Source organism: Cercospora beticola, chromosome 9, assembly GCF_033473495.1.
Source record: "Cercospora beticola chromosome 9, complete sequence".
Classification (NCBI taxonomy): Eukaryota; Fungi; Ascomycota; class Dothideomycetes; order Mycosphaerellales; family Mycosphaerellaceae; genus Cercospora; species Cercospora beticola.
Genome location: NC_088943.1, coordinates 370018 through 396406, shown reverse-complemented (window position 1 = coordinate 396406; position 26389 = coordinate 370018). Strand labels below are relative to the sequence as shown.

Genomic DNA, 26389 nt, shown 5'->3' with positions numbered 1-26389 from the left:
TATCAGTGGATGAGAGATGCTTTTCTGCCAACGTGTCTATACAGTCCGTTCTATACGCATTGGAATGCGAGGGACCCGAAGTCTGAGGTTGATATGATGCGCAGTCTCCACTCAGCGGAAGCTGTTCGGATGAAGCTGCCAAGACATCTCCGTCAGGATGAGTAAGTGACGATGTGTTGCACGACACCTGTTGAACACTTGCAACATGATGGAAACTGCATCTGCATTGGTGCGATTGGGTCTGTTCATACAGTGCTGAACAGTCACCGTCACCAACTGCCATTTCCTACCTCTATTTACAGGGCTCTCTCCACCCCTACGATTTCAACCTGACTTCTTGCCCAGTACAACTCAATTGCACAGAGTACTCCTCGATCGAAGTCTCAAACGACTCACATGCCTCCCTCATCCCTCAGATACAACCTCGGCCCCTCTGACCTCCCTCTCAAAAATCGAAAAACAACAAAGAACCACACTCCCCAACCTTCCGCTTTCAGCCAACCTCACCGGCACCCAATCTTCCCGCTCATCTTCACGAACGACTGGTCAAAGCGCCACGAACGCCTTGGTCGGCTTGTGGTCCAAACGCAGAAATGTCGTGGTATTGGCATGGCTCTGAAGATTGAAGACCTACCGAGGAGGCGCAAACTTGCATGAATGTTGCTAAGCCTTGCAGTGACTCTAAGATGACTGAAACTAGGAATTGGCTGCAAGCGGGAGTCGCTGCAGCTGAGATGTTTATGTGGTTTGCGAGGAGGCGTAGATGCATGAGTGAGTTTTCGAGTTTTCAAATTCTTGACAATGGTGGATGGGATGGATGAAGCCAGCAACAGCGTGAAGATGCTATATTCGGTCGACGTACCGGCCGAATGCAGACATGCATGCAACAAACTCTGCAAGCCCAATGCTCGTCTACTATTGACGAATATGACCTCTGTTGCAGAGCTCGAAAAGTATATGAACCCTCCATTTTTCCTACCATCCTCCTCTTCTCATCACAGCGACTACCAACTCCAGCTGAACACAACCAACACATACCACCAGTCCACAAATTCTCAGCACTTTCAACTACAATCAACAATGTCCCACGTCTCCGCCTTTCACATCACCTGCAACGCCGGCTACGAGCTCAACCTCGAAGCCCGCCTCAATGGTAATCCTACCGGCCAACCACTGGCTTCCAAACTCGTCGCTGGCGAGACCATTGATGTCGACTTGAAGGATCGTGCTAAGAAGGGAGATACTGTGAGTCCCCTCGCCCTCTCCTCCCCGATCCCGTTCGACAGGATGGGAATGGAAGTGTCACTGATGTAGGTAATGCGACAGTTCCAACTCTGGGCCAACGCCTCGGGCAAAGAGGAAAAGTTCCGCGTGGGAGATTACAAGTATTTGTATGATCCGGAGAATGAGGGGAAGTTGAATGTTGTTGCGAGGGGTAGGGTTGATGAGGAGGAGGAGGGTTTGCAGGTTGCGGTTGCTTATGAGGTGAAGTAGAACAGTGCGGTCGGTGGTTGACTTATCTTCCATTCATTTGTGTGTCGAAGTGGGAACCAAATAGAACTCGACGGTCATTACTGAAGCCTGAAATGCCGTATATATGTAGTAAATCACAGTCGCTTCTGAAATTTGCGCCTGGTCTTAGGCAATGACTTTGCCGATTCTCGGAGAAAACAACTCCCGCTCAAAAGAATTGGAGCTTTCGTTCATTTTTGGAAGATTCTGTTTGCTCGCTGCCGTCTTCTGTCGTTTCCATTTCTCAGACTGCAAGGTCGGGCTTCGCACCTCTCGTTAAGAACACCTCTTTCACATATCTCTCATCCAGCGCAGTTCGCACATCGCATCCTATCAAAGCATTCAGATTCGCCTCAAAATCTTCTGCGGCCGCTGAGCTCGCGCAGACTAAGACACTCGCCTGCTCATTTCCTATCTTCCTCTCCATGTGCTCTCGGATTCCAGGTTCAAAGATTCGATCTTGTGCGCGGACTTTGGCAGGATTGGAGGGTGTGAGCAGGCACATGTCTACTACTCCTGCGGCGATAGGTTCCTGGATGGCGGAATATATCGTGTTGGTGTCTGTGGGCCGGAAGCCGAGGATCAATGTGATGGGGCCGGGTGGCTGTACCTCTTCTTCGTTGTCCGCGTAAAACTCTCGCATGAGATGAAGTCGGTGCTGGAGTAGCGACCGAATAGGTGCCAGACCACTTCCTGTCGCAAAGCAGATAACTGGCCTGCTACCGTCCTCCAGCAGTGCCGACCATTTGGATTCATGGTGTCTGATTCGCAGTGCAGTTCCTGGCGATGCACTTTTGAAGAAGTTTGCCATGAGTCCTTGGTGCCGCGATTGTACCAATAGCTCCAGCTGATGCCCTCTGCCGCGAGATTTGAGCAAGTCTTGACAGCAAGCTGTAGAGTATGTGCGAGGCACTTTGAGAGGCATTGCAGCGAAAACGTCTCGCAAGAAGACACTCGAAGTCAGTATCCTGGGCATAGCTTGCAGTGCGTCGCGAAGAGGTAGACGCTCGAATAGAGCCTTCCTCGAAGCCAAGAGGCCAAGGCGATCCGTCCAGTCCAAAGTTGTGAAAGGACTGTCGAAGTCCACAAAGTCTCGGAGAAACGTTGCAGTTGTCATATCCACAGAATCTGGAAGTCGCTCGCATCCAGACAGACGAAGGACTTTCAAAGCTCGTTTGATGTCTTTCTCATCATTTGGCGGAATAATTGTGACATGTGACAGGGCATCGTGGTGAAGATCCTTGACATCAAGCGTGACGTGCAGAATACCAGAAGTCTTCTCACCGGAGCACTTCATGAATTTCGCAGGCCTGTACTGAGCCATGATGTCGAATTTGCTGGATGTCATCATCTCGGTTTCTGGAGGAGTGGCACGGCTTCGGTCAGTTTCACTCGAGACACAAAGCTCTCTCTCCACTTCAGCGACCCATCTTTCGAAACGTTCCCAAGGAGGATCATTGATCGCAGTGTCTCCTTCGAAGAGGCCACCGGCGAGAGGCCTTGCACCATTCTGCTGTAGAATATCGTAGATCTGCTTCGCCGCAGCGTTATATGTATCGTGGTACAGCGTGCTCCCGTTGCCAAAAATCATGAAATTGAAGACCAAAGCATCAGAGCTCGACTGTAGATCCTTCGCGAACTTTGCACCATTTGCGGGAATCTCGCCATGTCCAGTGGTGCTTGCAATTATCAAGACAGTGTCGTCCCGACTGAGAGTATTTGTCCTCAACTCATTCAGCGTCCTGGGCTTTTGAACGTGGTAGGTGGTGCCAGCTGTTCTCGAAAGTCTCCGGTGAAGTTCGCCAGCCAGCTTCCGCGCAGTGTTGGCAGCAGTGCAATAATGTATATGAACTGTAGACTTGGGCTCCTCTTTCCGAAGCTGTTCGTTAGCTTCAGCATGACCAGTAGCGCTGACGTCCGTCCAGCAAGAATCATGGCGTTCACGAGGTTGTAGCGATGTTTGAGCACTTCTTTCCTGCACCTCTCTCCGCCACGCCTTGATCGGATTCTGCACATGCTTACAGATTAGCGGAGTAGGCTGGTAATTCGGCGCACCACCGCGATGCCAAATGGGTACAATGGAGCCCTGCGGAGGAGCTAGCCAGTATGGATTGGCAGGTAATCGGTAGCCTTTCTCGCGCAAATGCTCGTCATCAAAGTTACAATACATCGATGAAGCTGTCAATGAATCCGACATCATCACGCCTGCTTCGCGATAGGAGTGGCAGACAGCATATGTGAGTTCGGCTTGCGCTTTGGACAGCTTGGCGAGTCTTTCGTGCTCGGGCGCTCGTTCGAACGAGGATTCGTCTTCTGCCCATCCCAGTGCGACGACAAGCTTGGGAAGGACGTTGAATCGAAATGAGTCTGCGAGGTCACGAACACCAATTTCTGCATCCATGAACCAGCCCATGAAAGGCGTAGCAGTATATTGCACTCCGCCAATGTCGAAGCCAAGCTGGCTCAACGCTGGCGCTGCTACCCAGCGTAAGCCGAGCTTTTCGAATGCCAGCTCGTAGTCTGGGTGTTTGATCCGGACAAGTGGAAAGTCATTTTCAGAGATGTTCGTGATGCACGGCTCGTCTCCTTCGGCCATCGTCACAAGAGGTAAGAGATCCCACTGTGTGCGAAGTTGGGGAGGCTGCCAGCCGAGCTCGATAATTGCTTCCGTCAAAGCGACGTTGGCAGGATCGCCTAGGATCGTATCATCGTCGTCCTTGTATCCGGCGAATGACAACAACTGCCCATTCCATACCATGGGACCTCGCTGGCCTGGCAGACGTGCCGGAAAGACACATACTGTGGGCGCGATAGTTCCATTGTTGTAAGCCTTCTTCATGTTGTCGACCAGCGTAGAGCCCATCTCTCGCGACGTTGTAACATGCCGGAGATCGCAAAGTTGCAAGCTAAACGACTCACTTCGCATGATGCATTTTGGGGAGTTCTGCCACGCCAGCCGTAGTCCATGCTCGAGCTCTTCGAATTCCTGCCACCACACACCTCCGGCAAGCATGCTCTGGTTACATGGCGAGCCTTTTGAATTGGCCTCCACTTCATTGGGTAATCTGCCAGAAAGCTGAACGAGTTGTGATGATTGTTGCAACTCCCGCAACGCATGATCTCGCCGCGCTGAAAGCTTTTCCTCTGTTCCGATGATGCCGTCTCTGTGCAGTTGCTGCAAGAAGTCGGACGCCTCTTCTTGTATCTTGCTGGCGTCGCGATCTTGTCCGACTCGTGGTTCCTTGGTCTTGATCATTCGTCCCGCTTGACAAAAGTCTTCATCGCAGGCCGTCGAGCGGAGCACAGGGCAAGCATTTCGTATGCGATCAAATTCGGATTCTGTTTCTTTCTGAGGACGATCGATTATCTTGAATGCTTCGTGAGCATCTGCCTGGGCAGCAGCGACATCGTTCTGCAAGCTTGATTTGGACGAAGAAGATGGGCATCGAGAATCGGTATTGTACCCTGTGTCATTCGTCTCGCTAAGCTCAGTGGGAGGAGAAGACGTAGTAGAGGACGTTTTCGGCTGAGTCCGAGAATACGTAAACATGGAGGTGTGATGAGTTTGGATCATCCTGTCTGTGGGGTGGGAATAGACAGTGTTCAGCTACAAAGCAGAAGAACATCGAATCCGCCAACCTGCCAGGTATTCAGCAAGAGGTAGCCCTCTGACGAAACTCTCATGATCTGGTAAAAGTTCCGCATGAGTCGCGAGGAAATGCTATCGGTTGCAAGTCCACGGAGGCGGTACGGCATGTCGTCCACTTTCTGCACTCCAGTCAACTTGCTGCATCAGGTACAGTCGCCGAGACTCGGTTAGTGGAAACATCCAGACGATTGATGACCCAGTGCGGCGGTCAGGAAGCGACTCAACTTGATCGAACCGGTTCTCCCACGGCTCTTCGCTGATGCCATGACAGAGCTTCGTGTTTCACAACTGTTCCCGAGGATGACGTCAGCTGTTCAGGAACGCTGATGGGATATGGTACGCCGAGTTACCTGCATACTTCGTTGATGGGCCTTTCGCTTCATGGCTCAAGCACAAAGATGGAGGCTCAATCCAACTCGATATGGGCACTCGTGCCATGTCCTCGAGGCCACGACATACCATGCAGGTTGGCTTTTCCAGGTTACTGCGCATCGTCGACTCATGAATTCCTGAGCTCTACGCATTCGGTGAAGAGGGGATAACAGATCAGCCAATCGCTGTTGCATTCGGAGCATGAAACATGGTTGCAATAAGGTTCACGGGAACACGAGTTAGTATCCTGGTCGTTTTGGACTGATCAGTGGGCGATGCTTCTGTATTGAAGCTGCATCTCCTGCTTCAGTTCTTGCAGCAGACGTGTATTGCGTTACGGTTTCTTCTTCCCATGATCTATATGTAGAGCATGAGCTCGTTGTCGCTGCGCGGGGTTTCCATCAAAATCCACCACAACGAGTGAAGACTTACTACCGCTGAAGCCACTTCAGAGTCGTCTGCGCCAGCGACGGAGATTCGAAGGTCGGTCGTCAATTCAGCCTTGAGCATGTCTGTGAGTCTCATGCTGGCAATATCTTGTCTCTGCGCAATAGACGTGGCGGAGGCTCGCTTTCGTCGTAAAACTTGTCCTTTTCGACATCTCCTGAACGAGAATGCCGGTGATGGTCGCACGGGCATCCATTTCAAGGCATGGCGAGGCCGATGATAGATTTGAGAGCATTTTGCGATGAGGAAGAAGGCGTTGTTTTGGCCGAGATGTTTCCTGGAGATGAAGTCTGCCAAGGCTTCGGTTTCGGTCTAACTATGTTCCGAGACACATCACTTTCTTCTCTTCCTCCCCGGCGTTCTTTGGCAAATCTCCTTCTGGTTCGAACTCTGATGCATCGACTCGCAGGATACTCGAATGAGCCTGAGCCCCGTGAAAGACGGGGCTGGCCTGCTCTCCTCGGAAATCGCTATTCATGACCTGCCTGATGGTGCTGCTAGCATCATATCCTCTCACCAGTCGGGGAGGCTTTTTCGCTGGGCTTCCAAAGCCCTATCTGGCAAGGGTGAGATCCTAGGGCTTGCCGGTGGGCGCTCTTAGCATGTTCTTTCCAGGAGACCGCGCCATCGGATCCATCCGAACACTTTCAGAGCGATGGGCCCATTTACATTACGCCAACGAGAGGTGCCCGATTCGCGGTGTTTCGGTTGCACAATCAGATCCCGACAACAATCCTCAGCTCGAAGGGATGCTGTATGTTCATGTCAAACAGTGGCGTTGCCACCGCGTCCCAGAGAAATACTGATCTGCGAGCGGTGAACTTGCCTATCCGCTAAGACTAGCTTGTGCATTGTTGCTAGTTGGGGGAAAAAGTCGGACGAAATGGACAAAATCGACTTCAAAGTGAAACTTAACGCGGTACACCATGTATGCGTATGCGTCAAGAGTCAGACGCGCGGTATGCTGTGGCTCGCTGATGATTCTCTTGCCGTATGTGTGGTCACATTGGGAGTGGTCCGTCTGTGTAAAGCTATGCCCCCTGGAGCAAATGTGTGTTGCAGTATCCGCCAAGGCACTTACGAATCCGCTGCGACGACTAGCAAAGGGATGGACCCGCAACTCTAGCATCCAGAACACTGGTATCGACCACTCTCAGGGGAGTCTCATTGCAACTAAGCGCATCGTGCCATGGCTTCGAACTTGATGGCTCCTGATCATCACAGTATAAGTGCGGTAGACACTCACCGAATGGGGACTGTCCTCAGACTTTACAAACAACGACAATCCCACCTCTCCTCCTTCCTTCTTAACAGCATCACGAGCCACCTCGCGTTCCTGCTCCCTTGACCCAAGAAATTCACTTCTACTGAGACATCTGCGACAATGTTAGCCTTCCACTGCATCTGGGCTGCTCTTGTCTTACCGGCTCTGGCCAAACTGGGCACAGGAGGTACGCAGTGCCAGGATTCCAATCTTGCGTCGCCGAAAGACTAATGAACGGGCAGGAGAATGCAGGACTTCAGATGACTGTTGCCGTTGCGACACTAGTACTGACTGTGCGCTCGAATGCCATCGTTCGTGACATCCACGCCCAACTCTATCACGCAGGACCTATGCTAACATGGCAATAGCGGACACAAGCTCGACTACGGGCGGTCGATGCTCCAATGGCGGAGACATCACAAAATGCTACGTGTCTAACTGTTATTGCTGAAATTAAAGAGCTGGAGGGGACATGGGTCTGTGGAAGTTGCAATTCCAAACTCCACGCATCGCAGGTCTCTTGAGTATTGGAGTGGTCTTAGCAACATCTGGCGACAATCGAAAGCTGACTCCGCATTTCAAATCTTGTGTCTCAATTTCTTGCTTATCAGTAGAACATCAGGAGAGGCGCTGCAATCTAGTTGATTGGTGCTGATTCCGGCTCTCGCCAAAAAGCGAAATGTACATCCGCATCAGGCTTGAAGCATGTGTTTGCTTCTTGCATCTCTGCCTTCTGCGACCTAGTTAAGCCCTTCCGTATACCGAAGAAAAGCGGGCAAACAATTGATGTCGCGAAGAATGTAGAAGCGCTGGGGCCTCAAGGTCTCTATTCTGCTGTCCATGGCTAGTGCGGATGCGATATAATGTCTTTCTTTCATCTCAATACGCAGGAGTGATTCAAGAACTGGTCATGTGGCGCACTCGAATGCAGTGGCTAGCACCAAGCCCAACGCTCGTTAGCAGTCCTTAGTCTCGGATGAATTAGACATGTCTTGTGAGCTTCCACTTAATTACTCTTTGACATCTCTACTTTCTTTAGCTGGAGTGTTCCCTCCATCCGACTTCTTATCATTATACTACTTTCAATCACCCACTATACGCATATTTCCCAATGTATCGTCTTGCTATACAGACCCGGGAGTGGCTCGAAAATGGCGGCTGAGCAAGTCTTTGTGAACGGTCGCTATTATTGTGAACAAAGGAGCCTTTTTTTGTTCGGGTGAAGAACAACGAGATCGAATGGAGCTTTGCACACAATGGCTTTGTGAGTGCGATTGTATTAGAGTTCTCTTGTGCCCAATACTGACAGTGCAAGCATATCACTATCCGCACTACGCGCAGCACATCTGCAGATCCTCCGATTCCGCTAATTTCCAACACTCCGCCGACTCTTGCTGCTGGTCAGCAACACAAGTCCACGATGTCCCGAAGACTAATCGAACACCGTCGCTCTGCTCAGATTCCAGCGAGCGTGCTTCAGCAGACACTGAATATCAGTAAGCGATGCTCCAACTTCTGCTGTTCGGAATTCTACAACGCCGTAGAGGAAGAAGTGAAAGCACCGACTGACCCTTTACAGAACGAACCACATCCGATCTTCGCCCGCGAACAGTTTACCTTCGATCCCGACTTCACAGAAGAACGGGCAGACGACGAATGGGAGTTTTTGATACCCACCCTCCGACTTGCAACCAAGCTCATGACCACCGATGCCTTCAAGAAGCACATTGTCGGGCTTGTAGACGGAGATATTTATCACGCGGCATCGAATGCTCAAAAGCCTCGGAGAGGACGAAAGATCAAATGTCTGTTGCAGACCTTCACGCCTGAATGGCAGCCCAAAGACATCTCGATCTACCCCAAGCAGAAACACATCGACGACGCTATGCGATCCAGAGCAGAAGAAATCATGATGCAGCTAGTCAACTTGGTCAGCTTCAGCGTCATAGATGACACCGAAGATTTCTCTGGTGTGACCGAGGCCGTCATTGGCCCTCTCCCAGATGACATCCCCCTCGCCTTCTCATATGGCTGCAAATCCCACATCACATTGGCGTGGGGGCCAACAGCGCAGCCTTGCACAGATGAGCGCAACCTACTCAACGCTCAACTTGCAAACGCAACCACCCTCCTGCACGAGACCTTCGGCCATGCTCTCATGGCTGCCCGCGTGGGACATCGTTGCCCGGAGCCATACCTTCGAAACTGTACCCTATCTGAATGTGGCCACGATGTGATCAGCGCCATCTTCGGTGGCATCATTCAAAACATAAGAATCGATGTTTCACCGGAGTGGCAGAATGAGCTTCGCTGCCGAGAAATTGATGAGGATAAACGGGTCCTCAGCCTGATCGATTGGCCTTCCAACAACATCGCTCATAGATATATCTCCGCTGAAGATGCTACGTTCGGCAGTCGAAGCGCAGTGGGACATTTCGACAAGATCACCCGTATCCCAGAAAGCTTTCTCTCTGATATCCACTCCGAACGGTGGTGGGCTGAGCGTGAGCAGAATTGTACCAAGGCGGAACTCGAAGGCCCTCTTGTTCCTCGAAACGGCCCAAAGTGGATTATCAAATGGGTGGGAGAACGGGTGAAACGCTTCACCGACTGTCACGAACTCCGCAATGATAACACCTGGGTAGGAGAGCAAGGTCGCGAAACGTGCGGTCCCCAATTCGGAGAGGACTCAAGCGTTGAATCGATGTTCGTCGAGAATGCTCCGTCCGCCGACCTCCCGGAATGGGTTCGAGAGGAAATTGACAAGATCGCTCGCAAGCGAGATTCCTCTCGTGAATTGGGATTGTCCGATGACCGGGTGAGAGCGGCTGGCATCTTTATGGATATCTATGATTCTCCACAGGAGCAGACTGATCGAAGAAACTCCGTGGAAGTATTCATTGACGATACCGAAGCCGAGTACCCGGGAAAAGCTCTAGACCAAGCTGACAGGACGCCCAATCCAAGGGAACGAAGGAACACGCTTCCGGGAAAGCACAATCTCGAGGAAGACGACGAGAGCTACGGACACTACGTTTCATTCGAGAACTTCATGGAGGACGTGAGGAACTTAAGTGTTGACCAACAAGCTGCCACCAAGCTCGCAGCACCTTCTCGCCCTGTGACTTTGTCCACGAAGGTCCGACAGGAGCTGAGTGAGCTGAGCATCGGACAAGGTGCTGGTAACAAGCGAAAAAGGCCAGTCGCTGATGAGGGTGACAGGTCTCAAGTACACTCCTACCGAAGGATCACTACCTAAGCAAAGTAGTATCGCGCCCAAGCCATGCACAGCTCAAACACATCTGCATCCTAGCCAAAGAACACCGAAAGTCTACCAATATCACTAATCATAAACCATCGCTACTTCCACCTTTCCCAAAAGAATATTACCCGAAGCCAAACAGCTACATTAGTACATTGCTGTTAGCCCTAAATTCTTGTTTCTGCAAATTCTTGTCTTTGTGGCACGTGCGCTCGCACATTTTCCATAAGCCTCGGTGTGGCGAACTCATGTGATCAGATCTCAGATTGGTGCTTCCATGTGTCCCCATGTGCCCCCATGTGGTATGTTGCGCTCACTGGGCATGTTGCTTTGTTTGGGACTATGCGATGTGATTTTGCTGCGTCTGTGTTGGTGTTGGGGAGTGACTGGTATGGTGCTGTAGCAGGATTTCGTGATATTTGTGGGACTTTTCAGGTTGTGTCGTGGGGTGGGGTGTTCGCCGATTGTTGGATATTCTCTGGTCGTCGAATTTGCTGTTTCGTGTAAGATCCCGCTTCAGAAATACTATGCTCATAGAAATAGAAAATGCTTGAAAGAGAATTGATCATCAATAATCATGATTTTGTACAATTTGTGAATATGTACAAGAAGCTGTCGCTCAATTTTCGAGCCGCTTAGAAGGTTTCATCATTCATCTCTATCCCATTTGGGGAACATCATCAAATCCTCTACTTGGTAATACCCTCCCTGGTGCTGCGCTGGTAACCTGGGAACTGCTGAAGGAGTTGCGCGTCAAGTGTACGGAGCTGTGGGCATGACAATGGGCCGAGAAGGTTTTGCAATGGGGTGGTCAGACCGCCGAGGGCACCGAGAAGATCTGGCTTAGCTTGAGTGGCGAATTGGTAGGCGAGGCAGGCAAAGTTATTGCCCTCGAGGAGGTTCTGGCCGTTGATGACGCCGCCGCTGAAGTCGTTCACATTGACGCCGGTGAAAGTGTTGACGCCGTTGGTGTTACCTCCGATGTCTGAGAGGAGATTAAGTCAGTGTTTGTAGTTGGGAGAATGTAGAGATGTCAACTTACTGGCAAACTTAGGGTGGAGACGGATGGCGTTGGCAGCATCGCCGAGGAAGTAGGGGGTCTCGTATGGGGTGGTGAGAGATCGACGGTACCAGTTCTCTGGGATACGCTCGCCACCGGGGTTGACAGTGTAGGAACCGGACTCGCCCTCAATACCGAACCAAGATTGCAGGACTTCGTGGGAAAGGAAGCCAATGGGGTCTTCGGCAGAGTGATTGGCCATGAAACGGTAGATGAAAGTGTACGCTGCGGGCTGCACGAGCACACCGGTGAAGGGTCCATTGAAGAAGTATTGGTTGCTGGCGATTTGATCGTCGAAACGCTGGGATCGGAAAGCTGTGAGGGACTCTAAGTCGACGAAACCGCTTGGGGAGAAATCGATGAGCTGTTGGAACTGGGCAATGTTGACCTTGAAGTTATTGCCTGATTGGTAGAGATCGAATCGGGTTGGCGAGGCATCCGACTCGTACCTGGATCAATTGTTAGTTGACCCTTCCTCAGGAGGTCGCTATGTTGATCCGTGACTCACTTGTTGTGTGATCCGCTGATACCGTTGCCGAATCGAGCGAGTGGTCCACCAACACCAAGTGGTGGGGTGCCGTGGATCGACCACGATGTACCATCGCCGTCGATGCTTGCGCCAAGGACTGCGAGGAAAGTGGCGAGGAGTGGGCCCATACCGACGACCTTGGTTGTGGCATCGATGAACTGGGGAATGGTGGCATACCCATTTCGTGCTGTGGACTGTTAGCCTCTGCCTCATCAAGCGTGCATTCTCAAAGCGTACGAAGGAAGCCATGGTTGGCAAAGGCGTTCAGTCCTGGACATGGACCACGGAGGTCGTTCTGGCGAGGAGCCTGCCACTCGTGACCAGAACCTGGACCAACATCGATGAGCTGGTCCTCGCTGAAGGTCGGGTTGGCCTCGAAGATGGCCGAGGCGCTACCAGCACCCTCTTGTCTCTTCGAGATGTCCATGATCTCAGCTGCTCGCGCGGCGAGCGCTGGATCCTGTGCTGCCTGCTCCAGCACGGCAGCTGGGAAGGCCGCAGCCAACGGAGCCAAGAGAAGGGGGGTGGTGAACTTCATGATGTCGGTATGGAGCGTTCGAAGTACTGCAGACCTGAGCTGGGAGAAGAAGTAGGAGAGAAGGGCGACGATCACTTGGAATATATACAAACCACTCTCTGCCTACTTCGCGCCGGTATACCGTAGAACTGGGGCACCGCGTGAACGGCTTCAAAGCATGCGTCGGAGGCGCGTGCAGAAAGGGTCCGTGGCGCTTCATGGCTGACGATCGGCATTGCGCTTGCATGTAACCATAAAAGATCAGCCAGTCACAGCAGCCAAGATAGATGACAGAGTTTGCCCGAACCACACGACAGCAACGCCATGAATGCCGATCAGCAGTGGATTGCGGGGAAAGGAGCACTTCAGTGCGAACGCACGTCGACGTCGAACAAGACTTATGGCGTTTTCCGCAGCACTTCAGCCAATCTGCGAGCTGGAGTTGGTCAGGTCGAGGGCAAAAGTCCGATGATCTGCACATTCCCGACTCCATTCGGAAGGACGTCCAAAACACCACAGCCATCACAGGCTTTTGGCTCTTGGTCTTTTTCACAAGCGCGATGTTTCCCCGCGAAAAGTCCACGGCAATGCGCGGCAAATGTGGCACCGTTGGCTGAGTCTTGATGATGCCAGGCTGCTTGTGGAAGGAGTTGCGACGCGTCAGTGGCGATGGTGAGGCTAAAGACTCTAAGTCGACCTCAGGTGTTTGTGATGTTTGGAAGAAGGTTTGGATGGGCATCTGGTTTAGAGTAGGCTAGAATTGCTCCTGGGGTCCTTATTCTACATGTCGACATAGGCTATTCTTTCTCGAAATGTCCGCTGTTAGTTTTATCGAGAGTATCATGAACAGACGACGACTTGCCTGCTATGCTGCACAGGCGTAGCATGCCGCCACTTACGCCATCTTGGCAAGAACTCGCTTACTCGACGGCCTCTTGTCAGGTCCGCTCATGATCATACAGAAAGACGTCAACCAGATGACGAATGAGTGAAAGTAGCCATACTGTGAAAGACAGCAGTGGAGACTTAGGACCTCATCATACAGCTGCTTCATTTTCGGATCTAATCAGGCAGTCAGATGTAGCCAAGACGAGCAGAAACCCTCACTCCAGCTCAATATCCGACCCATACTGGCTACCTTCATCCCCTTCCTGCACTTCGTCCAGACAATCCTCGCAGAGACCAACTTCTTCTTCCTCCGGCAACAGAATATTGCTACACCACTGAGCCGAGCACGTCGCCCCATCCTCCCTCGCACCCTGCTCCGACCACTCTCCCTGCTCATCGTCCTTCTTGACCTTCCTAACAGCCACCTCACGCTCCTTGCGCTTCTCAGAGCGACGAGCTTCAGGCCGCTTATTCTTCGTCGTGGCCAAGACTCGCTGTGCAGGATCAGCAAGGCGAGTAAGAGTATCTCGCAGCACCTGTTTCCGCTCGTCGACGGGTATGTCGCGAAGTTTCGATTGGTTGATGATTGGCTGGAGCCAGCCGGATCGACCGATATTGGGCACGAGACGCCGAATTTGTCTGACGAGCTCTGCGAGGCTCTCTTCTCGTTCTGGAGCTGGCTCTGGGGCTGCAGCAGGAGCTGGTGTCGCGAGGCTTCCTGTCCGCTTGCGTGCTATGGGGTCTGTGGATGGAGTCTTGCTGATGGCTACGACCTCACCATTGTGGTCCATGCCATGTAGGAGGACCTCTCCGCCTGCCACTCTACTCGGGCCAGCACCCTGTTCGTTGTGCGTTGTGCGAGCTGGCACCTCGAATGGACGGGGCGCCAGCGGGTTTGGAATTGATGGCGCGTTCTGGTAGCCAGCATTCTCATACGTCGTCGGAAGCTGCGCAGTCATCAGGCCCCAAGTGCCCATAGCAGGCGCTCGCTGTTCCTCGTGCACCGTCACCTGCATTCCAGAGACTTCTCGCTGAGTATTGGCGCCCTGAACCCCGTAGAACTGATTGAAGTTGTCATATCGAGGATCAAGTACAAACGGGCGTTGCACTCGGAAGCCCACCCGGCCATTCGCGTTAATGTGTTGTACTCTCCAGCCATCAGGCAAGAAATCGTTCAGGCGGATGAGGAAATCAGGATGCTCATGTAGAAGTATGATGACCCGATCTAGGTATGTCTCCGGGTCAAGATCGCCAGCCTGCTGAACTTGGGAGAGCCGTAGGAAGCGTTGCTTGATGTCTTGGCCATAGACCTGGCCGATGTCACTCACAAAGACATAGTAGCCGGCGATGCTCCGTCTGTTGGTGTTGGTCTTGGGCGCAGGAGGTATCGGCGCCGGCAGAGAGCTGCTGTTCGCACTCGCATGTTCGAGCCGATTCTCCAGAGACCGATCGTCTACGTCCGGTTGAGGCACGGGTTGCTCGTTGGTATTGGTTTTGGCGACAGGCGAGGAGCCTATTACGAATGGCTGCTCCTGAGTGCCGCGCATTGTCGTAGTTGCCGAAGAGCTCGATGGGTTGAGCTAACGAGTACTGTTAGATTGCAAGGGGTTTGCGGATGTGCTGGAAGTGTTGTCCTGCTGTGCCAGTCTATGTCTGTTAACCAAAAGACTCGAAGTTGGTAAAGAAGAAGAAGCTCTGAAAAGTGCATGGCGAGACCAGCATTCGCGGGAGAAAGACCAGTGACGTGTTCCACGGGGCAGAATATTTCTAGAGTTCGACAAACAACGCAGCGCACGAACGTGTGCATTCACTTTCTCAGGCGGCTTCAATGTTCACCTTCCACAGAACAGTAGCTTCATATGCTTGGTGGTCTTGCCCCAAGGTCGTCGGCGACAGATGGTAGTGCCTCAGACACTTTTCGGCGACACAATTTCGCCCAAGGCCCAGCTGGCTAGCTCGGAGCCTGTGGGAATCTGGGAGACAGAAGAAACCTTTGCAGGGCTGCTGTGGATGATCGAGGGCACGGAGATCCATGTTGTCGGTCTTCCGTACGCGATAGGGTGGAACAACATGAATGAAATCGTTCGGGACATCACATATCCTTTGTCCTTCCAGGTCGCCAGCAGAGACTCCGATGGGACAGATCCCCCTTGCGCGGCGATGGTGAAGCGTATAGACGCTTCCAGCGAATGGTGAGGCAGCCGTAATGATATGCTGAGCCCAGCACACCAAACGTCGTGACACACGTCGAATTCGACCATTTTTCATTCCCAAACGTTCGAGGGGTTGTGGATTGAGTGTACCTTGGAGCATTCTCATGTTCTGCAGAGTGATCTGAAGCTGGGTGAATCGTAGTCTGCTCCATATTCGGCGCTGAGAAGGCACTCGAACCTTCCGTGTGGAGGGCGTGCCATCGCGAATGCCCAGGAACAAGGAGTGTTAGCGTCGTCGTTCGTAGATGTCTGACAACCTCCGGAGGGAACTAGAATGGCCATTTCCTTCGCACCTCATCAGCAGTCATCCCATACTCGCCGCTTCTTTCCATCATCAGTTCCATCAGCTCTTTGTTCTGCCGTCTTTTGAGCTCGACATCTGTGCCAGGCGGTAGCCACCCTTCGGAGTCTGTATCCAGATAGTCCCGCGTGATAGCGTGGATCTTTTGAACTTTTTCATACTCTTCGAACTCGCGTTCGTGGACTGCCAGCTCTTCTGCAGTGAAATCGATCGGACACTCCCCCTCCAGATCGAACTCATTCCAAACTTTCGATATTTCAATGAGACAGGCACGCAGTGGCACGATTCCCTCTTCTGACGCTTCTCCGCAGCGTTCGAATAGGTCTTTGAAGTAAGATGGCAGCTTGAGGGCTTTGTAGACTTCTTTGTTCTTGAAGCCGCTGGCGGCCTCGTAAGCTTTGGCCATGCAAGCTTGCTTGTGCTCATACTCGGCCAGTATCCGGTCGTCTTCGTCCATCTGATCGAGATTGTTCGGCCGCTGCGGTACGGGTCCTCCGATCTCATAGTCTTCGGGGACATCGAGGAATGTTGGGAAGCGGACTTGGTATAGAAGAGGTGATACCACTACTGATTGCCAGTCTATAATTGAGACGATCTTGGTGTGATCTTCTTCAAAGACGAAAATTTTGCCGAGGTGGAGATCGGTATGCCATAACGTTGGCTTTGAAAATCGTGCTGGTAGACTGTTGGGACCGATACGTGTCACCACTTCCTCGGCTAGTCGAAGAGTGGCAATTTTTGAGGCAAGCGAGCCAGATTCCTGAGTGGCGGATGTACGCTGGATACAGGACATCTCACGATGCACGAGAGCTTTGCCAAAAGCTCTGAGGTCGGACCCTACACACCATGTAAGCTCGTCGGAGCAGACAAATATTGCATTCAAAGGACTCACATGGACCCTTCTCTCCTACGAAACTTTTTGCTTCATCCCATGCAGGATCGCAAGAAGGACCTATGCAGAAACGGCCATCTGGATCTGCGGAAGGCTTGAGGAGCACTGAGCTGTCGCTACTTTTCAATGACTCCCGCAAATATAGAGATCCGTGCGCAGGAAAATCGATGGCAGCAAGTTCAGATTCGAGCGCGCAAAGGTTCTTGATGAATACGAAGTGATCGTAGTCAGGCATGTTGGCCCAAACTTTGCTCAACTGCACGCCAGGCGCCTTCTCCATGATGATGTACTCGGATCCGATGGCGTTCGAAACATCAGAATTCCAGGCCAGGACCTTGGGTACTGGCACCTCGGTGTGCTGGCGGACTTGTTAACGCAAGCATAAGCGGCATCTTCCCACATCCAGCCCTGGGCTCGTCTTACCGTAACGGAGGACGGCGACCTCGGAAGCAGTGGTATAGTGCGGCGGCCCTGCAATCTTGAACGGAAGCTTGGCGATCAGCTCGCTCCCGTCTGTCTTCTTGAGTAAAAGTGCTTTACTGAAGCCACCTTCCATCTTCTCAATCTCGTGGACAGCTGGTTTGCTCCCGATTTTGGAGGCAAGAGAGCACAACTCATTGACATTGAAGTTCAGGTGGCGTCGCTTGAGCGCGGTGGCTTCGTTGATCAGGAATGATCCATTTGTGTACCGTTGAAGCTGATCAAGGCCGATCGTGGAGCCTGTAATCATTAAGCGGCTGGCCTCGCATATGTTCATGCGACTCACCTCGGCAAGTCGTCATGACGTTCCGCCTCGTGGCATGTTTCGGAATGGCCTGGGCCCATCTGGGGAGTCTCATGGCGAGGCAGACAGAAAATATCTGGCAATGTGCGGCAGAAGCGAAGAACGAAATAGGCCAAGGCAACACAGGATATACCTTTCAATCCGCTTGTATCCTCTCCTGAATGGCAAGACTGACCGTATCCTCAGGATCGCCGCTGTTCAGAGCTTGTCATACCAATCGATAATAGCTGTCGCTGCGATCCCTGGCCCTCAAAGAATGGTATTGCGTGTGATCCGTACCAGGCTTGTCCCCCAGGTATACTCTATCATTGAACAGCTCCTAACTCGGGCGAATTCTTGCTGTGGCCGACCTGGCTCGCTGTAGCAATATCGAAGTGTCTCCCAGATGCGCTGTCTCATTCCCGTCGGATCTGCGCCTGAAAGCTTTATGAGATGCCAGATATGCTGTGTTTACTCAATTGAAGCCATATTGCGCCTTTTTAAGCACCTTGTCTGCTGCTGCTCGATGTGAGAGATCGTTGTGGTGAACAAAGGATGTTGTGTTGTGGTGAGCATGGAGTCGAGATGCCGGCAGAAGCCGACATCCGGCCGTTCTTGGCGTTCTCCTCGTTGTCGTCATGGCAGTCGCGTCGGCAAGTACGCCTTGTGCCATCTCACGACTTCACTTCACCTCTTCCACTTCGATTGTTGATCTCACCTCGCCCTCATCAACGACCTTCATCAGAAAGATATCTCCCGTGTTTGGAACCTGGTTCGGAGCGGGAACTACAAGCTTCGCTGATGCGGAACCACGCCGGAGTTTCATCCGCAGCCGATGGGTGCAGGCTGCGCCAGTTTCTGGCCTCTTTTTACGGCATGAAGGCGTTCAGCATCGGCGTCGGGTCCGGCAGCTCGAACCAACGGCGAGATTGTGCCGTAATGTAGCAGAAGACCAGATGTATCGGCAAGACAAGTTGGTATTCGGCACAAGCCTTCGGTAGACGACGAATCCGCCCAGCTCATGAATGCGGAGCCACGATCTCTGGATGGCAGATGCTTGGAGCAGAGAGCTCCGGAAACGGCCATTGTCGAGCTTTGACGGTACGCCGTTGTCCTCTGGCGAACCTGGCCCTCTGGGTGACAAGCAGTCCAGCCGCCCAGCATCTGCCGTGCCTATACTGCAGATTGAGCTTCCAAAGTACAAGGCCATACTCGAAACGGGCTATTACATCGAGCGTAATAGTATGCGCTTCCGCCACCCGCCGCTGCCCCAGGCTGTGTCCCCCAGACCCGGCCCGGACGTTCTACTTTCCGGCTTGGATTTCTCCGGTTCCATCTTTTCGGTACCCCTTAGAAGCGGCTTCGTGTTGTAGGGCAATCTATCTCGGGTCCATGAGTACCGATGCCAGGCTGTTCGACGCCTCGCAATCACGGAACAAAACAACACGCGCCCATCACCGCAGCATTGCGAGGAAGTGTATGCAGCGCTTGCGGAGTCGGACATCTCGTGCGGGAAGCGGCATCGCACGATCATATACTGATCCAGCTCTTGCACTCCATCAATCCAATGGCTCAATGGTCTAGTGGTATGATTCTTGCTTTGGGTAGCCTCGTGCTCCATACTGCAAGAGGTCCTTGGTTCAATTCCGAGTTGAGTGTGTCTTCCCGCCGTCTATCCGCCGCCAGAATCGTCACTAACATGTTACAAAGGCCCTTCGTACGATGGATATTCTTTTTTGCCGTTGCAGCGAAGATTTTGTGTGGAAAAGCGAACTTTTGGGCGTGTGGGATCTGCCAAGCACGAAGACGATGCAGATCTCCACCAATGAGAGCATCGGACAGTAACAGCACGGACAGCTACAATTTTGGACCGACTCACCAAGGATCGCACAGAGGCAACAGCTTTTTGCGTCAAAATAGTGATTTTTGCCTTGAAGAAGCTGCTTCGCCCGACGTAGCGGAACCGCATTGTGATCTGATGAACTCACTTTCGGATGGCACAGCAGCTCCAGCTGCAGATATTCCGACCTAGGGCCGGAGGAATTGCCAACAAAACGCCCGAATCTCGAACACGGTGCGGTATGAGACGGTGTGCCAGAACAAGCAGCTTGGAGGCCCGTCGTTCCGCGCTCCCATTGATTTGCAGTCCGGGCAAGCAGGTCTCGATCGACGCAAACCACTCCATCGCAGGATCAAGGCACATGACGACCTACTCATGGTCCCTGCAGAGCAATTTAGCTGAGATGTCGAGGTAAGTCGTCTATTCAGGCAGATTCAGACCCTGGTGGTCCAAGGCTCTGCTGAATGCAGCTCGCATTGTAGACCTGCTGTGTGTCATGGCATTATAGCACAGCTCCAACCAGCGGACTCTGGTACGACAGACTTTCATAAGTACTGCGATGCGGCTATTTACTTTCCAATCTATTAGTGTGTGGACCAGCATTTTCCTGTGTCACTTGCTATGGCTAAATTGACCTACAAGGCCATAACCGTGGATACCTCTGGATGCAACGACCTTTGAGTGCAACCGCAGGGCGCTAAGCCAGTTAGCAAAGCTTTCCATGGATTGAGAGCCAATCTAGTTAGCCGCTTGCACTCAGAGGTCGTTGCGTTCACAGGTAGCCACGGTGACTTGTTCCGACACGCGGTGCTCTATCGAGTGGCTTCAAGCTACGCTTTCTGATCCCAGCTGCCCCAGATTCGCCTGACATACTGTGCAACGTGACAACGGATGCAAATGGAAGCCGTTCCCCTCAGATTCTCGTCCGAGCTGCAGGGACCATACGTACCTGCCTGGCCATTGCTAGGGCTAGCAAGCATGACTCGCGACTCATGACCAGACTTTCCTGGAGACACCAAAGCTGGGCCAAATGTTGAAGCCATGGCAGATAAACATGAAAATCGACGCAGTATCTCCTTTGCTAACTGGTCGACGGTCTTCGCTTCCGCTGTGGCAGTAGACAAAGCAGGCTTCTTGGTCGGAGGTTTTTCCAGAAGTCGGCAAGCAGACGACGTTCAACAACATGCACCAATGAGTGACAAACAATCTACGCACCCATGGCTATCAATGCATTCTCCACGAATCTCATCTAGCACCCGTCGTCCCGGAGTGCCAAGCAGCATCAAGCGATCCAGTCGCCTGCAAGGCCAGCTATAAAGGCCTGCAAACCCCAATCTACAATGCGTCGCCAAGCGATTGACAGGCTTGCGCTGTGCTTGCATAGCTTGTGTAACGATCCTTCCGTGTCTCCATTGAGCTACGATAATTAATATACAGAGCCAGCTCAGCGTCTAGGTCATGCAGGTGACCATTTCGACCCTATTCCATTGCCCGCAGGGACAGTACCTCGTTCAGCTCTCGGACTAGCAGCCGACTTTCCGACTAACAACAAATACACGTGCCGGGCCTTGTGACACTCTTTGATCATAGGGGTCCAGTCGACACTGCGGGCTCGTGTACGTCGACCTGGACATCGACCCAGGCCCTTACTTTAATATGGCAGAATACCTATCTCGCCTCGGCGATGGGCCATTTATCCGGGCAAGAACAAGAGATCCAGCAGTATATCAATAGCAAAGACCGCCCCAATCTGCATTCGAAATCATCAGCAACACTCCAGTCCTTTCACACTCGCCTCACGAACAGACACGCTCTACGCTACCTCACGATCCTTCATCATGCTTCACGAGGCAATCTTCGCGGCCATTGGCTTGGCTGGCCTGGCCAAAGGTCAGCAGGCCGGCACTGTGACTCCTGAAGTTCATCCAAAGCTTCCAATGTCCCAGTGCACGGCTTCTGGATGCACCACGCTCAACACCGAGATCACTTTGGACTCGAACTGGCGCTGGTTGCACACCACCAGTGGCTACACGAACTGCTACACTGGAAACACATTTGATCGTTCGATCTGCTCTTCGGCTTCGGCTTGCGCTGCCAACTGCGCAGTCGATGGCGCCGACTACCCTGGCACGTACGGTATCAGAGCTTCTGGCAATGCCTTGACCCTTGGGTTCAAGACTGGCTCCAACGTTGGAAGCCGGAACTACCTCATGGACCCCAGCGGTACGGCCTACAAGGTGTTCAAGCTCAAGAACAAGGAGTTCACCTTCGATGTTGACGTCTCAAACCTTCCGTGTGGCGTCAACGGGGCTTTGTACTTCGCGGAGGTCAGTTCGATTCGTGATCATGAATGTGACAGAAGCTGATTTCTCCAGATGCCGGCCAATGGTGGCGCTTCTCCAGCTGGTGCCAAGTACGGCACTGGTTATTGCGATGCTCAGTGCCCTCGCGACTTGAAGTTTGTCAACGGCGTGGTATGTTTACACTGCAAAAGTCTTCTACCCTGGCTCTTTACTGACATCTGTGATAGGCCAACAGCGACAGCTGGACACCATCCAATGGCGACCCGAACTCCGGTACTGGCAGACTCGGTGCTTGCTGCGCTGAGATGGACATCTGGGAAGCCAACTCCATCTCCAACGCCTACACTCCCCACCCTTGCCAAGGCAGTGGTCTGCAGACCTGCACTTCCGACCAGCAGTGTGGTGCCGAGCCATACCGCGTAAGTCCCTCTCATCAATATTTCGCCAAAGCTGGCCAGTTCCTAACACAGCAATATAGTACGAAGGCCTCTGCGACCGTGACGGCTGCGACTTCAACCCCTACCGCGCCGGCAACACCTCCTTCTACGGCCCCGGCAAAACCATCGACACGCGCCAAAAAATGACAGTTATCACCCAATTCATCACCACCGACGGCACCGACAATGGCCAACTCAAAGAAATCCGCCGCATCTACAAACAAGGCAACCGCGTCATCCAGAACTCCGTCTCGGATCTCCAAGGCGTCGACGACTCCAACAGCCTCACGGACAAATTCTGCACGCAGCAAAAGACTCTCTTTGGCGACAACCAGGATTTCGCTCGCAAGGGAGGTATGGCTAAGATGGGTGATGCTATGGGACGTGGTATGGTTCTTGTGATGTCGATTTGGGATGACCACTACGCTAGTATGCTCTGGCTTGATGGCACTTACCCAATCGGTGGATCTGGACCTGGTGTTGTTCGTGGTACTTGCGATTCTACGAGTGGTCTGCCCAAGAATGTTGAGGCGAACTTCCCCGGCTCCAGTGTTACGTTCTCGAACATCAAGTTTGGAACTATCGGGTCGACTTACACGAAGTAGGAGGTGAGTGTGACATGTGGAGAACACAGATTGTGAGAGAAGTGTGAGTTTGGAAGGACTTGTGAGCTGTCGTTACTGCTGATACGATTCTTCTTTACTTACTGTCGCTTTTGTTGTGAGATAGCTACAGGTAGCTTTTTCAGAATGATACGCTCGTTGACCATACTCGAAAGTCTCGATTCGTCATACAATCGCCCAAGAACAACCCGCAGACTTCGATTTTTCCTTTGTTCCGTCTATCTGACATCGTCCAATCAAGTACGAAGCATGATTCTTTGTGGTAAACTCCAGCATTTTGGCACAATGCTATTGTGTAGTCGCCAAAATCATCAAATTAGGAGTTCGATGCCACTTTGTCTATACTTTGATGTCACGACGAAACAATGTTCACGCATGCTGTGCCATTACTAATAAATGTACACCGGATCGCACGCTTCTAGTTGTAAGATTTATCAAAACAGTAATCGCAACACATCCCCCTCAATCTCAGAAACAATCTCATTACCATGACCCAACAACGAAGAAACGCAATCGTCTCCGAGCACCTGTTCCCTACAGACTGCTCTGCTCCTGCCAATCTAACTCCCGAACAAGAAAGAGAACCAAAACTCACAGGCCACAAGTTCCACGACAGTCTTGCTTCTGCTCAGCTGAATAGACACCCTCTGAACTGTACTGGACACAGTATACATGATACGTGGGTTCGATCTCGGGAAGAAGAACTTGCTGCTGCAGCTCAGGAGGCTTCTTCTGGGCAGCTTGAACCCGCACCGAGGGAGCAGGAGGTGCCAGCAAAGTTCGTGGAAGATGAAGTTTTGAAGGAGCAAGTGGCAAGGTTCAGGGTGTTTCCGCCGGTAAGCAAGAGGACCTGAGGTTGACATGTTTACATGGGGGAGCAGAGCGGTGATGATGAGGATTGGAGATTAGATGTATAGGTACGGGAGTTTGAGCATCAGTAGAACGAGAATCATAAAACCCAATCATGCTGAACTATCGCTCCAAATTAATTTCCGGCTTCCGTCGCTGTCCAGAGTTCTGTATACTAGCTTACAGAGTCATGTTATGATAGAGCCGTCGTGGGAAAATTAAGCACGATCTGTAGTGTTGTAGAGAAGATTGGCCGAAGGAATTGCACTGAGGTATCGCTCCAAACTCATTTCCGGTTCCATTCGCTGTTCAAGATTCTGCGTAACAGCTTGCAAGTTCACGACTTGGTAGAACTGCGGACGGCGAATGGAGTGATATTCATGTTATCAGTAGAAGAAAGTGACGGGACAACTTCTACTGCGCTATCACTCAGAAGTCATTTACATTCCCAATTGTTTCTCAGAGCTCCGTTCGTTGGCTCGCAGAATTATGATATATTGGAGCTGCGGAGGCAGTACTCGGTCCTATTTGATAACATTAGTAGTGGGAACTGGCGGCACGTATACCATTGAGCGACCGCTCCAAACTCGTTTTCATCTGCATCTGTTCCTCAGAGGTCCATTCCTTAGCTCACAGGATCATGATGTAGCGGAGCGCCATTGATGGACTTGTGCTCATACTGTGATCTCGTTCATTTCTCCGCCTGCCGGCTCACCATACCACATCATGCATCACGGTATATCCACGCTCTGCTATATCATAACATTTAGAAACACCAGCTCTTTCTTGAGGGAAGTTGTTTATCAGTACAAAGTAAGCATAAGGCACAATTCTGCTGATACCACACTCCTGATTCATTACCCTTTCAATTCGCTCTTTGAAGGTCTATTGGTTGGCACTCATAGTCAGGGTACGATAGAAGTAGACTTGTAGAATCGAGCTGATCCTCTTGATATCACTCGTTTCTCCGCCGCTCGGCTCATCAATGCTCGCACTTCATTGTGATTTATCCCTGCTCTGCTATGTAATCGCAGCCAGAGACGCCAGTTCCTCCTCTGCCCATACCAATCCCAACCCTCCTCACTTCCACCCACCCTGCTGCCGCCGTGCCCTCTCCTCGCCCTTTCTCTTTCTCTCCTCCTTGTCCAGCCGGTTTTTCACGCGATGCTCATCGCGAATTCTCTTCTTCTCCACCAACTCCGCCAGCCTGACCCTCACTCGTTGATCCAGAGCGCCACTCGTCGCCCGGCATCGCTCCAGTATTGCGTTGGCCTCCGCTTCCTCGTACTGGTCGTGCACCTTGTCCCAGCAGAATTGATGTATCACAGAAGCAAGAGGGTCGACCTTGAATGTGGGTGGAATGCCATCGAACCGCGAGAACACGTGCCACGCCTCTTGGAGGTCAGTGGCGGTCGTCTTGGGGTCGTGACTCAGATCCCAGGCGAGTTTGCCAGCGAGGCGTTCTTGTACGGTCGTTGGCTCGATGGACAAGATTTGGCAGGCTTCCCAGGTTCGCACGTTTTGTGCCTTGGTGAACTTCGTGACGTTGAGGTAGAACTGCTCAACGGGGCCGGATTTCTTGTTGCGGATTGCTTCCAGAACGAATTTCAATGCCGCGGAGGAGCCGTATGGCAGCGTGATGTCTCGCGTCTGCTCGTTGGCGACCGAGACAGAAGAGAGAAAGCAGTCGAAGCCGCGGGAGTGCAGTTGCAGCTTGTCGCGCGGCATCTCCGTCAAGAACTTTGGTTGGCCGTCGGTCGAGTCGACGAGAAAGATGCGGACGGTGGCGGCGGAGGTGGCGGAGGTGGTTTGGGCAGCGAAAGACATCTTGAAGACTCGAAGTATGTAGTTGCTTGTGTAGTGGTTGATATAGTCTTCGGTAAGCGTTCTAGTGAGTGTTGGTGTCGAGTGTCGATGTTGTGGAGAGAGTTGATGAGTGAAAAAGGGAGAATTTATGTGGCCGACGCAGGAGGGAAAGTGAATGAGCGGCAGCGGCAAACTTTCTCAAGGCAGCGAGGGCAAACAATGGGCTTGGCATTTATATTAGGCCTTTTCACACGCGTTTGAGTGCTTCTGATTGTCTCAATGTCCAGCTCGAAAAGGCCGCGAACACACATGATCTTCAGGTCATCGAGGACTCTGCTCTCCTTGGCCTGATCGACGACTGTAGGACGGTGGACCGGAATGATCAGCTCCATGATCTCCTTGGTCTCCTATTTCGACAGCAGCTGTATGAGTCTGGCATTTACGATCGACTTCACATCGTCGCCCGGGATATCGGGATCCTGGAGTCCTGTCTCGAAAAGTCTTATCCGTGAGATCAACCTCTTGGATGGCTTGTCTCTTTCCGTTGAATCTCCAGCATGATCAGATCATTGCGAACAAGACCCATGCGATAGATCCTATTGCGCAACTCGGCAGGCAGCTCTAGAAGCAGTATCTGCCACTGGATGGAGGTATCGTGGGATCCTAAACATGTCAGTTACAGCCAGATAGTGGTTGAAGACGAGTACCTACATTAACCACTCGGTCTTCTTCGTCATGAACCACAAGGCCGACGGGAAGCTGCAGCGGGATCATTTGCATATTGCCGGTCCAGCTTGAGTCGACAAAGACTACTGCCCGAAGAGTTCCAAGGACCCAGAGCTGATATCTTGAGTCGCAGCGT

General features: G+C 52.1%; 9 protein-coding genes and 1 non-coding gene across 10 annotated transcripts; 5 read left to right on the top strand and 5 right to left on the bottom strand.

The window, feature by feature from the left end:
* Window positions 1–1080: 1080 nt before the first annotated feature.
* Window positions 1081–1494, top strand: RHO25_012400 (uncharacterized protein; the record flags this gene model as incomplete). Its single annotated transcript, XM_023603716.1, has 2 exons — window positions 1081–1245; window positions 1315–1494. The coding sequence occupies 2 exons, from the start codon at window positions 1081–1083 to the stop codon at window positions 1492–1494; spliced, it is 345 nt and encodes a 114-aa protein (XP_023450331.1).
* A 262-nt stretch (window positions 1495–1756) lies between these two features.
* Window positions 1757–5086, bottom strand: RHO25_012399 (uncharacterized protein; the record flags this gene model as incomplete). The annotated part of the gene is made up of 1 exon (XM_023603717.2): window positions 1757–5086. The coding sequence occupies one exon, from the start codon at window positions 5084–5086 to the stop codon at window positions 1757–1759; it is 3330 nt and encodes a 1109-aa protein (XP_023450330.1).
* A 3578-nt stretch (window positions 5087–8664) lies between these two features.
* On the top strand, window positions 8665–10503 carry RHO25_012398 (uncharacterized protein; the record flags this gene model as incomplete). Its single annotated transcript, XM_023603718.1, has 1 exon — window positions 8665–10503. One exon carries the CDS (start codon window positions 8665–8667, stop codon window positions 10501–10503), a length of 1839 nt encoding a protein of 612 aa, XP_023450329.1.
* A 692-nt stretch (window positions 10504–11195) lies between these two features.
* On the bottom strand, window positions 11196–12633 carry RHO25_012397 (uncharacterized protein; the record flags this gene model as incomplete). Its single annotated transcript, XM_023603719.1, has 4 exons — window positions 11196–11491; window positions 11549–12015; window positions 12075–12282; window positions 12333–12633. The coding sequence occupies 4 exons, from the start codon at window positions 12631–12633 to the stop codon at window positions 11196–11198; spliced, it is 1272 nt and encodes a 423-aa protein (XP_023450328.1).
* Window positions 12634–13715: 1082 nt separating this feature from the next.
* RHO25_012396 (uncharacterized protein) lies at window positions 13716–15047 on the bottom strand (the record flags this gene model as incomplete). Its single annotated transcript, XM_023603720.1, has 1 exon — window positions 13716–15047. The coding sequence occupies one exon, from the start codon at window positions 15045–15047 to the stop codon at window positions 13716–13718; it is 1332 nt and encodes a 443-aa protein (XP_023450327.1).
* Window positions 15048–15982: 935 nt separating this feature from the next.
* RHO25_012395 (uncharacterized protein) lies at window positions 15983–17745 on the bottom strand (the record flags this gene model as incomplete). Its single annotated transcript, XM_023603721.2, has 4 exons — window positions 15983–16851; window positions 16907–17272; window positions 17330–17626; window positions 17673–17745. 4 exons carry the CDS (start codon window positions 17743–17745, stop codon window positions 15983–15985), a joined length of 1605 nt encoding a protein of 534 aa, XP_023450326.1.
* Window positions 17746–18715: 970 nt separating this feature from the next.
* Window positions 18716–19042, top strand: RHO25_012394 (uncharacterized protein; the record flags this gene model as incomplete). The annotated part of the gene is made up of 1 exon (XM_065603542.1): window positions 18716–19042. The coding sequence occupies one exon, from the start codon at window positions 18716–18718 to the stop codon at window positions 19040–19042; it is 327 nt and encodes a 108-aa protein (XP_065459614.1).
* A 196-nt stretch (window positions 19043–19238) lies between these two features.
* RHO25_012393 lies at window positions 19239–19332 on the top strand. The gene has a single exon. It is a non-coding gene; the product is annotated as a tRNA-Pro (tRNA).
* A 2015-nt stretch (window positions 19333–21347) lies between these two features.
* Window positions 21348–22854, top strand: RHO25_012392 (uncharacterized protein; the record flags this gene model as incomplete). The annotated part of the gene is made up of 4 exons (XM_023603722.1): window positions 21348–21836; window positions 21885–21983; window positions 22040–22231; window positions 22291–22854. The coding sequence occupies 4 exons, from the start codon at window positions 21348–21350 to the stop codon at window positions 22852–22854; spliced, it is 1344 nt and encodes a 447-aa protein (XP_023450325.1).
* Window positions 22855–24801: 1947 nt separating this feature from the next.
* Window positions 24802–25548, bottom strand: RHO25_012391 (uncharacterized protein; the record flags this gene model as incomplete). Its single annotated transcript, XM_023603723.1, has 1 exon — window positions 24802–25548. The coding sequence occupies one exon, from the start codon at window positions 25546–25548 to the stop codon at window positions 24802–24804; it is 747 nt and encodes a 248-aa protein (XP_023450324.1).
* Between the last annotated feature and the right edge of the window lie 841 nt (window positions 25549–26389).